This window comes from Urocitellus parryii, chromosome 3, assembly GCF_045843805.1.
Source record: "Urocitellus parryii isolate mUroPar1 chromosome 3, mUroPar1.hap1, whole genome shotgun sequence".
In the NCBI taxonomy this organism is placed as follows: Eukaryota; Metazoa; Chordata; class Mammalia; order Rodentia; family Sciuridae; genus Urocitellus; species Urocitellus parryii.
Window position 1 is genome coordinate 205,289,245 of NC_135533.1, and position 13,808 is coordinate 205,303,052.

Genomic DNA, 13,808 nt, shown 5'->3' on the forward strand with positions numbered 1-13,808 from the left:
TTATGGTTTGTGCTTTTTGTGGGTTGTTTTGAAGTTCTTTGCTAAATCCTAGGTCACTAAGATTATCCTCCCATATTCTCATTTAGATGTTCTTATGCTGAAGTTTATATTTTGTGTTGATGTTTGTATATGTTGTGAGGTAGGGGAAGTGGTTTTTGTTTGGTTGCTTGTTTTTATATTCTTTGTATAGCTTTGTTTTATTTGCGTGTGGTTCTCCACTTGGTCCAGCACGATCTACTGGAAGCTTATCTTTTCCCAAAACGTTGAATTGCCTTAGTCAAGAATCAGTTGCCCATGTGTGTTAATGAACTCTCTCTTCTGTTCCATTAATCTTTGTTCCAGTATCACACTATCCTGATTATATAATAATTATTGAAATCAGAAAATTTTAAATCTTACAGTTTTCTTCTGTATGAAGTTTTTTGGCTATTTAAGATCTTTATATTTCCGTATAAATTTTAGAACTAACTGGTTTTTGTGAAAGATTTTGCTGAAATTTTTATTGGGATTGCATTGACTAAACTTAGGGGAGAGTTAACATTTTAATAAAAATGAGTTTTCTGTTCCATTAAATTGGTATCTCTCTCCATTGATGTCCCTCTTTAATTTCTCAGCCATGTTTGAAAGTTTTCGTTGTTGATGTCTCATGTATCTTTTGTTATATTGTATCCCTAAGTACTTTTAATTGCTATTATGTATGGGACTGACTTTTTAAACTTTTGAATGAATGTTGCTTGCATGTACAAATACCGTTATATTGATCTTGTATCTCACAACTTTGTAAAACTCATTCTAGTAGCTTTTGTGTAGAGTCTTAAAATTTTTCAGTAGACTGTCCTGTCACAAATTATTCGAATAAAGACAGTTTTCTTTGCCCCTTTCTAATCTGAATGCTTTCTTTCTTTTACCTAATCACACTGGCTTGAACCTCCTGTGAAAAACTGAATAGAAGTGACGAGTATGGATGGCCTCATCTTGTACCTGTTCTTAGGAGAAAACATCCAGCCATTCACCGTCAAGTTTAATGTTAGCTATGAAGATTGTAGGACTTTTATGAGGAAAGTCTTTTAATCCTAGTTTGCTGAAGTGTTATTTTTTGTTGTTGTTTGTTTGTTTGTTTGTTTGTTTTGTTAAATCAGGAATAGATGTCCAATTTTGTAAGTGCTCTTTCTGCATCTGTTAGAATGATCGTATGGATTTTTGTTTTTAAAAGCCTCTTAATATGGTCAGTTACATTGATTTTTTTTTCCAGATGTTATCTGCTTCCCCACTTTAATTTCTAGTCTTCCTTACTTTACTGTTTTCTTACCCTGTGTAGACATGCAATTTTTTCTCATCCTAAGATTATTGTTCCATTACCCTCCTTTTGTCACCAGTAAAATTAACAGCCTTTGACTGGGTAGAGGCAGGTATGTGCTGACTGCATAGGGTTAGCAGATCACAAACCTGTGACCAGCAGACTGGTGCCCTGACTTCCTCTCTTGGGAATACTAAGCTGCTATGAGCTCCTTCTTTGGAGTCTTCAGAGGGTTCTTGTCATCCTAGCTGCAGCTTCCCTCATCCCTTTTCTCAGTAATCTGAAGTAAAGTCCAGCTTCCATCCAGGAGAGCATAAAAGTTGTGTTTTACCTTTGAATGAGTGTTATAAATTGAACACCCTCCTTCGTAACCCTCACCTGGGTCCAAGAGCAGCTCTATCTCCAGAAGCCACTCCCTGACAGCTGTCACTGTGGAGAACTTGCTTTTGAGCTTTCAGTCCAATATAAATGTGTTCTTTTGTGACTGGCTTTTTCATAGGACACTCTTTGGGAATTTATCTTTAATGTTGTTTTCATTTGCTTGATGGCAAGTGATTATCTGATATACTTGTGCAGACAGTTTTTGGTTAGGGTTTTCTGGCAACAACTGATCTGACCATCGATGCACATATGCCCATGTTTCAAGGTATGAGTGTCCTGGGTGATAATGTCCTTGGTTCTTTGCACAGTGGCTTCTGTTGCAGGAATGCCTGCTGAGAAAGCCCCTGTGCCCACTTCGATCCCTCCAGCTCCATATAGAACTCAGGAACTACAGGGCAGATGGGGGGTGGGGTGGCCTGACCTGAGCCCTTCCCAAGTGTAGTCCTGTGACAGGCTTTGAGGACTGCATCAAAGCAGTCCTTCCTAAGTACCTGTAGTGTGCCAGACACTGCCCTAAGTATTCATGTATGTGTTTTATCGCCCTCTCAAGAGCCCTGAAGGAAGCTTTCAAAAAATGGTCTGCACTTAGTAACTGAAGGAACAGCAGCATAGGTGGGCTCAGAGCTGTCCTGGCACTTCCTGCTCTGGAGTACTCCTTTCAGAGTTCACACAGCCGGCTTCAGTGGTGTGATGGCTGCTGCTGGTAGGAGCAGATGCAGTCATTGAATTATCTTTAGGACCTGAGTAAGTTTGTGAATCTCTTGGAGACTCAAATCCCTGGCCTGTAAAATGGGCACTAGAGGTCCTTGCTACTTAACCTCAGGTTTGACACATAACTTTACCAAAGTGGGACCCCACTCAGTTTCTGCATGTTCTTGTCCCCCAGCTTAGAACAGACTTGGTTACCCCATGAGGGGTGCCCTGGAAAGTAAGACCACCAGACATTGCATGTCATTTACTTGAACACAGTGACCTTTAAATGCATGCTAGTGGTGTCCTGGTCTTCATTTATGGTCGCTTTAAGATTTGAGCTTAAGCCCCTCTAGTGAAGGACAGGTCCTTGTCTTCCTGGTAGTTCCAGGGTCCTGCCCCAGGTTCTTAGAAGTCTGTGTGAGGGCCCAGTGGTGGTCTCTCTCTTGTTGCTTCTGTTTTGACTGGTTGCCTCCACCCACACCTTAGGACCGACCATTATGCCCATTCCCCACATCCAGATAGGCCTAGAGTTGGTGGAGCACATGTCTGCAGTCAGGGCTGAGAATGCACTTGGCGAGTTGGGCACACACCTATAATCCCATCAACTTGGGAGAGAGACAGGTCGGAGGTTCACAAATTAAGGCCAGCCTGGGCAACTTAGCAAGACCCTGTCTCAAAATAAAAAAGGTGAGAGTTGTAGCTCAGTAATGGAGCATTTGCCTAGAATGTGTAAAATACTGGGTTCATTCCCCAATACCACTAAAAAAGGGGGTGGGCGGAGAAAGCAAGCAAGCACTTGGTGACGGGTTGCAAGTGGCTACACTTGGTGACTGCAATCTCCTGGTTCCCAGGATCCCACTAAATTCCAATTGGGCAAGCAGGCAGGCCTCTCTCCTTTGGTCTCTTCTCCATGGGCCTCAAATCTCTCCATAGACCTCAAAGGCTGCCTCCAGATTTCTTGCTAGGTACTGCCCTGTCCATAGTGATCTTATAGACCACAGAGCTACCTGGTGGCAAGTGTTTGGACCTTTCTGGACTGGCTCCTGTAGGCACAAGTCATCTGGATTAGTAGTCAGCATGCCATTCATGATCCCCACACACCATCTTGTGGTTTTTCCAGGCTCCTGGAGGAGGAACTGGGGTCAGGTTGGTGCCCAGTCTTGCATCCAGTGTTGAGCCAGCACAGGAGGCCAGGTGGGTCCCCTGCTGCAGCTTTAGACCTCACTATCTGGTCTTTATCTGCCTAGCTCCACCCTGGTTGTCCCAGGTGGGTGGCACAGGAACACTGTCAGAAGCCTCGCTGCTTCTACTTAGCAGTTGCTTGCAGGTTGTTCTCTGTCAGTTCTTGGAAAGCTGGCTTGTTCTCAGTGTCTTCCATGGTGGACAAAGCACTGAATGTGTCCCCTCCCCTGGGCATTGGGTCATTTCCCATCTTCCATAGATGATATTCTTCCTCCACCATCCTGCTGTCCTCAGACACACCAGGGTCACCAAGACCCTTCTGTCAGCTTCTATGGCAGAAATGAAAAGTTCTGCTTGATTTACTCTTTCCAGTTGTATCAGCATAAGAATGAATTGATTTATAGATGACATTTTGGGAGCTTTTGTTCTCTCAAAAAGGGCCATATTACAAGAATTGTAATTCCCATTGGCCTGATGCAAAGGTTGGAAGAATTTAGTTTGATAGGTTGGTCAGGAAAAACTGCTCAGAAATAAAACGGAAAGGAGAGAATGAAAGTTTGGGGACTCAGTGGCTGCTGACCCCCTCCTTCCTTGCTCTGACTACCAGCCTTTCTCAGCAGTCACAAGGGAGCTCCTGCCACTGTCCCAGGCCCTGGGGTTTCTCCTCCTCGGTGAACGTGAGTGTAGCCAGGGCTCTGTGTGCTGCCCACACCCACCCTTTGTTGTATTTCCCATCCCCTGGGCTGAGTTGTAGCAGGCGATGGCATGCTCTGCCTGTTGGGGCTCTACGGGCTGTTGCAGGGTCTGTGAATGCAGGATAGTCAAGGAGATGTGGACAGTGACAGGCCACTTGGATGAATGGCTGCTCCTAAGGAAGCAGGTAAACTCTGATGATGGGAAGTGCTTTTGCAAGTGGTGGTTGTGGCTTTGGGGTTCCCTGCCTCAGTATCATTCTTCTTCTAAAAAAGCTGTGAATAGGAAACTTTGCCCAATGGGTGTGAAGCTCCCATGGGGTTCTGGTGGAGGAAGGTGCTTTCACCAGTCCGAGCCTGTGGGGCCTGCATGACTACAGGAGACTGAGCTGAGAGAAAACTTGGCGACTTCCACCCAAGGGAGGGTTCCTCTTACTCCTGCCAGGTGAGACAAAATGGAGCCAGGAGACTGTACCTTCCAGACCTGAGAAGGGAGGATGGTACAGGCTAGACTCTTATATAGGCCACATCTTGCATAGACTTGCAGCAGAGACTGGGAACAGAAGGAAGCTGCTTGGGGACATGTGTGGAATTTGTCAGAAGCGGGAAGACTTGCTGAAAATGGTACAGCTAGGACCAAATCACAGACAGGTGCACGCACCAGCAATCCCATTTTATTCACCCGTGTGGCCTCAACATGACACTGCTGGGTGGGGGAGGGGGTGCTAGGTGACTCAGCTGGGTATGACATTAGAATTCTCAGAACATTGAAGGCTCACAGACTGCTTGCTTCTGGGTGCCATCTGTGGCATGTTTTGGTTTAGAAAAACAGCTTGCTGATGAACACTTCCAAAGTCTTTTGAGCTAGCAGTTTTTGTAAATTCTTGTCTAGACCATTTTATGTTTAAAAAAAAATGATGACAGTGTCCATATTGTTGGTTTAAAAATGATCCCATTTTTCCTGGGACTTTGCAGTTGGGGCCTTACCAAGTGCTGCTGACCTGACCTGCTTTGAGCCTAAGGAGCAGGTTTTGGGGGACTGCATTGCCTGATGTGGGCCCTCAGGCTGCCAGAAATACCACTTACTGCCCAGAGTGGCTAGCCCGACTAGCCAGTGAGTGAGGGGTGGAGGGATGCAGAACTGCCTTGTCAGCCTTGAGAGGCCACTCTTGTTGTGGACTGCTGCTGGGCCAGCCCAGTGGGGATTGGGCTTCAGTGTCATCATTGTGGCCTTTGGCTTAGGTAAGTTTTGTATATGGACTGTGGTCCCTGCTCCTTGGCTATGTCTCTTGGGCACCCTTCAGGGAAAGGCAAAAAACAGTAATGAGACCATCCAGAGGTAGCTTTTGTAACCCATGCATTTCCTGCTGTGGCAGATTGGGAAGAGTGTGTGTGCAGGAGCCAGCGTACTAATTTGGTACATCCCCAGCCTTACCTAGTAAAACACTAGGTGGGCCAGCCATGCATGGTTGGCAGAGCCTGCATCAGGCCAGTGGGAAGTCCCAGTCTGCCACCTTCTAACTGTGTGGTCCACCTGGACCTCCATGACCACCCCAGCAAGTGGTGGTTGTGTGCAAGTTGAGCTAGGGTAGGCCTGTCCTGGCTTGCCACCCCTGGGTCCCATCCTTGCCCAGACCTTGAGGACACCGGGTTTCCCCTTTGCCAATATAGCAGCTTCAATCCTGAGAGATCAGGGATTTCAGGCAGGGTAGGAACCTTTGAGCTGTGGAGGGAGGGGAGTGATACACCGAGGGAACACTTATACTCCAAGACCCAGTGTCTTGCTTCCTTTTTCAGATTAAGGCTGGAAATCCCCCACAAGGGGTTTGCCCACACACCCTGAATAGGGCCAGCTGAGGCTGCTCAAAGGGAGGGCTTCCTCACCACACAGCCCCAACTTCGAACGTAGACCCAGCTGTCCTTTCACAGAAGAAAGACATAGGCATCTGATGAGGCCCAATTAAAATATTTCTCCCATAGGGGTTTGGTTTAAAGATGATTCCACACACCCTGTAGAAGCACTTTTTTTCGGGGAAATCTGGCCTTTTGCACCCTGGAGAGGTTAGAAAGTGATTTAGTTCCCGAGGATAGTCACAGGCCAGCATTTGGAGGAAGCCTGAAAAGAAAGTTCCAAGTAGCCTGTCTGGCAGCTCATTTGTGGCCAGAGGATGGCAGGTCACAGATGAGCCAGGAGTTCTTGCTGGCAGAGTTGGGCAGGGCATGCAGCAATGGCTGTGCCTGCCCTGCATTACTATTGGCTCTGGCCCATGTTTCTGCCCTCCCGGGTTAGGGTGTCCTAGCTTACACCCCTCTGTAAAATGCCCCAGACCATAGCACCCTCTTCCTGGCTTCAGACACACCTCTCTCTCTCTCTGTCTCTTCCTCGCCGCCCCACCCCCACCCCTCATGATAGTGTCCTTAGTCCTCAAGCAACCCTCCTGAAGTGGGTAAGAGCTTCTTCCCTCATGCCAGAAACCTGGGGCACCCTTCTCCCTGCTCCTGCTTACTGACTCCTCCCTCTTGGTCTTGGCAGCCCTGAGAAGCTGGCTGTGGCTGTCCTGGGCTCTCTCCAAGAGCAGGCCAGGCCTCTCCCAGCACAAAGGAACTGTTGAAGTACTGCTCACTCCTGGTTCAGGCTGTGTGTGGGCCTCTCTCACAGGGAGGCGTCAGGCACACCTCTGAGTTGACCCCTGGTGGGAAGCTGCTGGGGCCTTTGGTAGCTAGCTCCCCTTTGCATCCCCAAGAATGTGCAGTTTTTGCCCTGGGTCTTTGAGCAGCAGCTCAGTAACCTGCAGGAGGCTTGGTGAGAAGCTCCTGGGGTCTTACCAGATGGAACAGACCATGTATCTTGAATCAGAGTTTAGGAGGCTCCATGCAGGCTCACTGTGGAGGAAGTCAGTATTCTATCCACCCTCAGTCTTTCCTTCCCCACACAGGTGCCTGATGGTGGGAGTTTGAAGCCACTGTGACGAGCTAGAAACAGTTATTTGCTCATTTCACCTCTACACATCTGTCAGTTCCTTCTAGAGCCAGTGAAATCTCCATCCAAATGTTATGAAATAGGCATGCTTTTTCACATGCTTTATTTGTGGCAAATTTCAAATATAAAAGTAGAATAAGGTGGTGGCTGGGGGTGTGGCTCAGCGCTAGAGCACTTGCCTAGCATGTGTGAGGCACTGGGTTCTGTCCTTAGCACCACATTAAAGTAAAAAGAAAAGGTACTGCATCCAAGTATAACTAAAAAATATTTTTTAAAAAAGTAGAATAAGGTAACTACTTTATTTCTATAGATAGAAACTTAGAGGCTTTCCTCTGTCCCCTTCCTACCACCCACACCCAAGTGGATTATTTGGTAGCAAAGTCCACATTGCATCATCTATTCAGGAAATAGTGTAAACCATGTCACAATGAAGATTCATGGTGTATCTTCAGTGGTTTTCTTAGAATTGTGCATAGGTTTATTGTTGCAGCCCATGGCCCCATAGTGTGTGGGGGTTCTGGCCTGAGCAGGAGTGGGGGTACTCATTCACATGGCTTTAGACACCCAGGCTGCTTTAGAGGGTGCCATCCCCACTTGGGCTTTTGTCTGTGCATGTCCAGCCTTTCCTTCCTCAGATTGGCTGCAGGTTAAGCAATGGATGTCATCGTTTCAGCACAGGCTTAAAGACCTATCTAGGGAGAAAGGTGCCAGCTTTTCTAGAATCCTTTCTGAGGACCTTTGTATGTACCCTTGGCTCTCTACAGTAGGACAAACACATAAGAGCTGTGCAGTCCTGGGTGAAGAGGGATGCCTGCCCCCAAGCATGTGTCTCTAGAGCATCCCTTAAGTGTTGTTAGTCACCTTCTCATTATTGTAACAATACCTGAGATGATTACCTTAAAAGGTGGAGAGGTTTTGTTTTGTTTTGTTTTGTTTTTGCTTACAGTTTCAGAGGTTCTAGTCTATGATCAGTTGGGTCTGTTGCTTTTGTTCTTGTGGCAAGCAGTACATTGTGACAGGAGCATGTGGTGGCAGAAACTGCTCACCTCATGGCAGCTAGGAAGCAAAGAAAGAAAGAGGGGCCACGTCCTATTATCTCCTTCAGAGACTTGCCCCCCTGACCTCATCTCTTATTTCTTTTCACTAGTTCCCTCCTCCCAAAAATGCCATAAACTGGGGATTCAGGCTTCAGCACATGGGCCCTCGGTATAGGCTCTCTGATGGTGGGGGCCTGTGTGCCAAAAGCCGAAGACTAGCTCTTCCCACTTGGTCTGTCTAAGATTCCAAAAAAGATGGGATTGACATTCCCTTTTCTATTGTCCCACATGTACCTGATTGTGCCTCTTGGACCTCCAGTCTAAATCCCAAAGTGCCCAGTGTGATGGTTAAGGAATCAGTTGCATCAAATTCATGTTCTAGGTAGCTGGGCAGTACCTGTTTGTGCCTATGGGACACAGGTGGGCCCACTGCCAAAACTTCCTGCCCTGCGTTTGGAACAGGTATGTTGGGGTTCCCACCTACTTCCCCAAGTGCTCCCTGCCCTTCCAAGAGCATCCTTGGCTCTACAGTCACCCTCCTCCACTCTGGATACCATTGCTACTGGCTCCTCCTGCTGACCCCATTGCCAAGGTTGCCTTTCCCCTATAGACATTCAAGCATCAGCGTGCATGGGGCAAATGCTACCACACTAGGGGCTTCAGGGGCAGGCAAATATTTACCTCCAATTAAGAAGCCACATCAATGCAAATAAGTGTGCAGGAGGAGCAGCCACTGTTGGTGAAAGAAGAGGCAAAGACTGGCTCCATGCCTTATCGAGAAAATATAAGTAGACCCGCATCTACCCAAGGACCCCTAATGAGAGGCTACAGCCCCTCACCTGGGAATCTTGCTTCTTTTGGGAAAGCCATTTGGCAGGGTGGTTGAGAGTTTATTTGGGGACTGAATCCTAAAGGAAGAGAAAGGTCCATGGTTGTGCCAGGCCACTCAAAACAGCATGAGGCTGCATCTGTCCCTGAGATGTGGACCTGAGTGAGCCCATAGAACTTTCAGAATGCCACCCTTCGAGGGCAGCAAGAGAAGGAACAGTTTCTGTGGTGGTTAGGCTCCAGTACATTTCCAAAAAGATAGGTACAAGGAAAGACCCAGAATAGGACCAGGATAGATGGATGGTCTGTTGAGGGAGTGGCAGATTCAGCCCTTAAACAGTGAAAATTGATAGAAGACAGATTGTGTCAGCCAGTTCAGGTCCCTGGGTCTGTTCTGCCTCCCAGTGTCTCTTTCCTGCTGGAATCTTCAGGTTCATCCCTTCTCTAGGGTTTTGGCGTAGTCTCATTACCTCCCTTCCCATCCTTCCAACTCTTTCCTGCTTCCCAACTTGGAGGCCCAGGGGACACATCTTGTTTGTCCCATCCTTTTCTGACCTCCATATGGGCTTTGTTTGCTGGCATGCTGCCCTTGTCACAAGCGTCCCCATCCCTCCCCCTGTGACTCCTTGCCCTGAGGGTCCTGCTGGCCTTTCTGAGACGGAGCAGGAGCACCAAGGTGAGGAACCTGCTCACATTTTGCTCCTGTGGGACCCAGTGCTGGTTTGGGTGCCAGGCATTCTCTAGGACAGACCGATCAGCTGTGAAAAGCTCTGTGGGGCTGTCAGATTTCTGAAGTCTTGTGTCTGCATTCTCCTCCCTGGTAGGCCAGGTGGGAACTAGGACATAGGGAGCCCTCACTCCATTGCACTAGATCCTTTTCCTGGTCCCTGGGGGCCTGATTGACTGCCCCTGGAATGCCTAGGTGGTACTCCCCACACAAGACTCAGAGCTCCTGCCATCACAGCCCAAGAGGGGGAAGAGCAGGACAGGGTGTAGCAGCCACCCTTTGCTTTGCACCCTTTGTCCTCAGCACAGTTGGTATTACCAGCTGCCTTCAAGCTCTCAAGGGCTCACCCTCCTCCAGGGATTCCTCAGGTGAGTAGCCTTCATGCAAGATGTGGGGGACAGTGCAGAAAGGGGTCCACAGAAAGACATTAGAAAACAAAGGATTTTCTGCAAGGCTTCCTGGAAGCTGAAGGCCCCTCTGTGCACTCCTAAGCTGTGGGACACATGAGCTCATTGGCAGGGCCTTCTGACCTTCACGCCATGCCCCCAGCTCCCACACAGCTTCCAGGAGGTTCTCTGGATGGCTGTTGGTTCAGCAGAGAGTTCTGAGGCGCCAACTCATTGCCAGACCCTGGAGTTGCCCAGGTGTTGTGCCTCCTCCCTCCTGCCTGGTAGCAGGACGATGTCTGCTCAAGGACAAGGACACTCTGTGCCGCCAGGCTTGCTGGGCCTGGGCAGCATTCCGCTCTGTGAGGACTGCTGGTTCAGGAGTATGTGGGTACCCAGGGCTCTAAATATACCAGGGTGAGATCACTGGGGTGGAGACGAGGCCATGTGGCAAGCCCAGGAGCCCCATGGGTACAGGAATCCCAGGGTCAGGGAGCAGTTGGCCCTTTGCAACTGACCTCCTCACTGCCCAGTCTTCTCTTGCATTGAATCTCTGCCCATCGCATGTTAGGGATAATACAGAATCAGCTATGTCTCCTGTTGGGTCACCCCACCCCTTGACAGAGCTTGAAGTGGATGTTTTAGAGCAGTCTGAATGTGTTCACAGACAAGAACATCAAAAGCAAGGAGTGAATTGGCTTATTGGCAGAGGGACAGCTTTGTAAGAGCACTGTTGGCAGCATGGAAGCCACTGTCCTTGCTCTGTGGTCACTGTGCAACTTTACATCAGAGGAGACATGAATTCTCTGCCTTCAGCGGGAAATGGGCAAAATATTAGGAAAGCCAGGAAAACATGAGGCCAGCAAGATGTCCATATGCTAGACTCTGGAACCTGGGCCTGTGCAACCTCACAGGCAGACATGGCTAAGGTTATAGACTGGAGGAAGGGAGTTGATCCTGGATCATCCCCGCAGATCAGGGATCTGTGATGTGAGGAGGCCTCAGCCCTTGCTGGCTTTGAAGATGGAGGGAGGGCCATGAGGTGAGGGATATAGTACCCTCCAGAAGCTGGGAATAGCCATTGGGTAATAGCAACAAAACAGAGACCCGGGTTCCACAGCCATAATAATGGACATCTGCCGACACTCAGGAGCAGGAAACGAATTCTCCCCCAAGAGCCTGCAGAAAGGAGTATAGCTGCAAGCACCAGGATCCTAGTCCAGGGAGACCTGGACTGAACTTCTGGCCTCCAGAGCCTGAGATGATAAATGTGTGCTATCCAAGCAGCTAAACTGGTGATAGAAACTAACACCACAGTCTTTCAGGATGTGGGAAATCCTCTTCTCCACCCTGTTCTGGCACCTAGTGGGAATGTAATTGATGCAGTCTCCCTGGGGGCTGATTGAACGTCCTTCTCAAACCTGGGGCCTGCTGCTCCTTTGCCTACTGGTGCATTAGCCTGGAATTGAGTCTACCACAGATGCTGATTGCAGCCTTGTTTGTGATGGCAAGAGGATGAGGCCTGTGGTCCCCACTCCCGCCTTAGCATTAAAGTGCGACCTTCCCCCTGCTGGAAGGCACAGATGAACCAAGTAAGAGGTCTGTTTGATGCTGGATGTTTCTGGTGTTAAGTGAGAAAAAAAAGCAAGGTATAGAGCCATTGCTGGCTTGCTTTGGTTTTTAAATGTGTGATAAGTGTATTATATGTGCCTACTAAATGGTATATTTGGGGGGGAAATACAAGGGACACTCCAGTGGCTGGGTGGGATGTAGTTTTCTTTGCCTTTTTTTCATGTAGCTTTTACTTGTATTGTGTGACTGCATTGTGCGCAGTGTCACGGCATGCTTGAGGGGTTGGTGTAATATGCCCGTTGTGTGAATCTCATGAAAGATGGGGGCTTTATAGGGTTGTTTCCAGCCGACCTGTCAGAAACCTTGTAGCTGCTGGTAGGGGGTGGCTGGCCTGCATCCAGATCCTTCACCAGGTAGGTTTTGGCAATATGTGTCCAAACTGTCTTAAAACCAGAAGTTCTTCATTTCGATGAAGTCCAGCTTGTCTGTATTTTTTCTTGGACAGTTAGTGTTTGGGGCTCCTACGAAGAAACATTTGCCTATCCCCAGTTTGCAAAGATATTCTCCTATGTGTTTTCTAGAAACTTGTAGCTTGTTTTAGTAGTGTATTCCTTCAACTCTTGGTGGACACCTGCTTGTTACATTTGGCTACTATGACCTGCTGTGTTGGGTCAATTCCTGGCTTCTGTAAGCAGGAGTTTCCCTAGCATGTGAGATCCCTGTTAACAACCAGGAACACTGGAGACAGTGGGGTTTCTGTGTCATTTCTGTCTGTGCAAAGTAAAAATAATAGTACTGGCTCCATGGGCTTGTTGTAAATATTAAGTTATATACAGAAAGTGCTCAGAACAGAACTGGCTCATAGCAAGATCATAAAAGGAAGGGATGGAGTGCATTTTTCCACACTGCCAGGTAAAGTCCAACACTTTCTAAAGTGTGCGGTACCCAGGACTACCTGGCATTACCATAACTGCTGGTCTGCATGTATCCCTTTATGAATTCAGTTTGCATTCTCCTGCTAAAGTTGGTCACTGGAGCTGACATCGGCTATTTTGTATGCAAAGGTGCCAGTTCATGCCTTCTGTCTGGGGCTTTGTGGCCCGTCTCCTCTCACTTTATGTTTTACATACACATATGTGTGTGTGTTATGTATATATGTATGTATATATGTGTATGTATATATATATATATATATATATATATATATATATATATATATATATTTCCCCCCAGTGGTAGTTGGACACAATACCTTTATTTTATTTATCTATTTTTATGTGATGCTGAGGATCAAACCCAGAACCTCGCATGTGCTAGGTGAGCGCTCTACTGCTGAGCTACAACCCCAGCCCCTGTGATGTTTTACTTTTTATGGTGTGTTCAGATGAACTCTAAAGGCCTTGTTAATGTCATTAAATTGATTGGTTTTGGAGGGTGCTGATCTTTTGATTTGAAACTTTGTGCATTTTGTTGTTCTTCAGCCCCAATACCCCTGAGGAGGCAGAGTTCACCTCATATATCAGGAGCAGGCCTCATTTCATAGCATCCCGAGTGTCAGCTGGGTGAGGGGAGGCAGGTGTGAACATGTGTACACCAGAGGTATGCCATGCCCTGGAAGAGTGGACAGTTGGGTGGAGGTGAACACTGGGTGCCATGCTAGTCCTGGGAGCAGGTAGGAGGCTTCAGAAATGGGAGTGGGCTGGGGCTGGGGATGTGGCTCAAGCGGTAGCGCGCTCGCCTGGCATGCGTGCGGCCCGGGTTCGATCCTCAGCACCACATACCAACAAAGATGTTGTGTCCGCCAACTAAAAAATAAAAAAAAAAAAAAAAAAGAAAGAAATGGGAGTGGGCTGGCCCTGGGCTACCCAGCCTTCTAGAAGAGAAGACAGGGGCCTGACACATGACTCTTGTTCTGCAGATCCGGAACATGGTGGCGGTGTTGGAAGTCATCTCCAGCCTGGAGAGATACCCCATTACCAAAGAGGCATTGGAGGTGAGTACCTCAGCCCAAGCCTAGGGGGCAGAATGGGGAA

General features: G+C 47.9%; 1 protein-coding gene across 1 annotated transcript in view; it reads left to right on the forward strand.

Annotated features, from left to right (window-relative positions):
• The window catches only part of Med26 (mediator complex subunit 26), a 55,941-nt gene that overhangs the window by 36,326 nt on the left and 5,807 nt on the right, over nt 1-13,808 (forward strand). Inside the window, exon 2 of the mRNA XM_026390079.2 lies at nt 13,694-13,768. Coding sequence (XP_026245864.1) covers nt 13,694-13,768 — 75 coding nt within the window. The remainder of the gene's footprint in view (nt 1-13,693; nt 13,769-13,808) is intronic.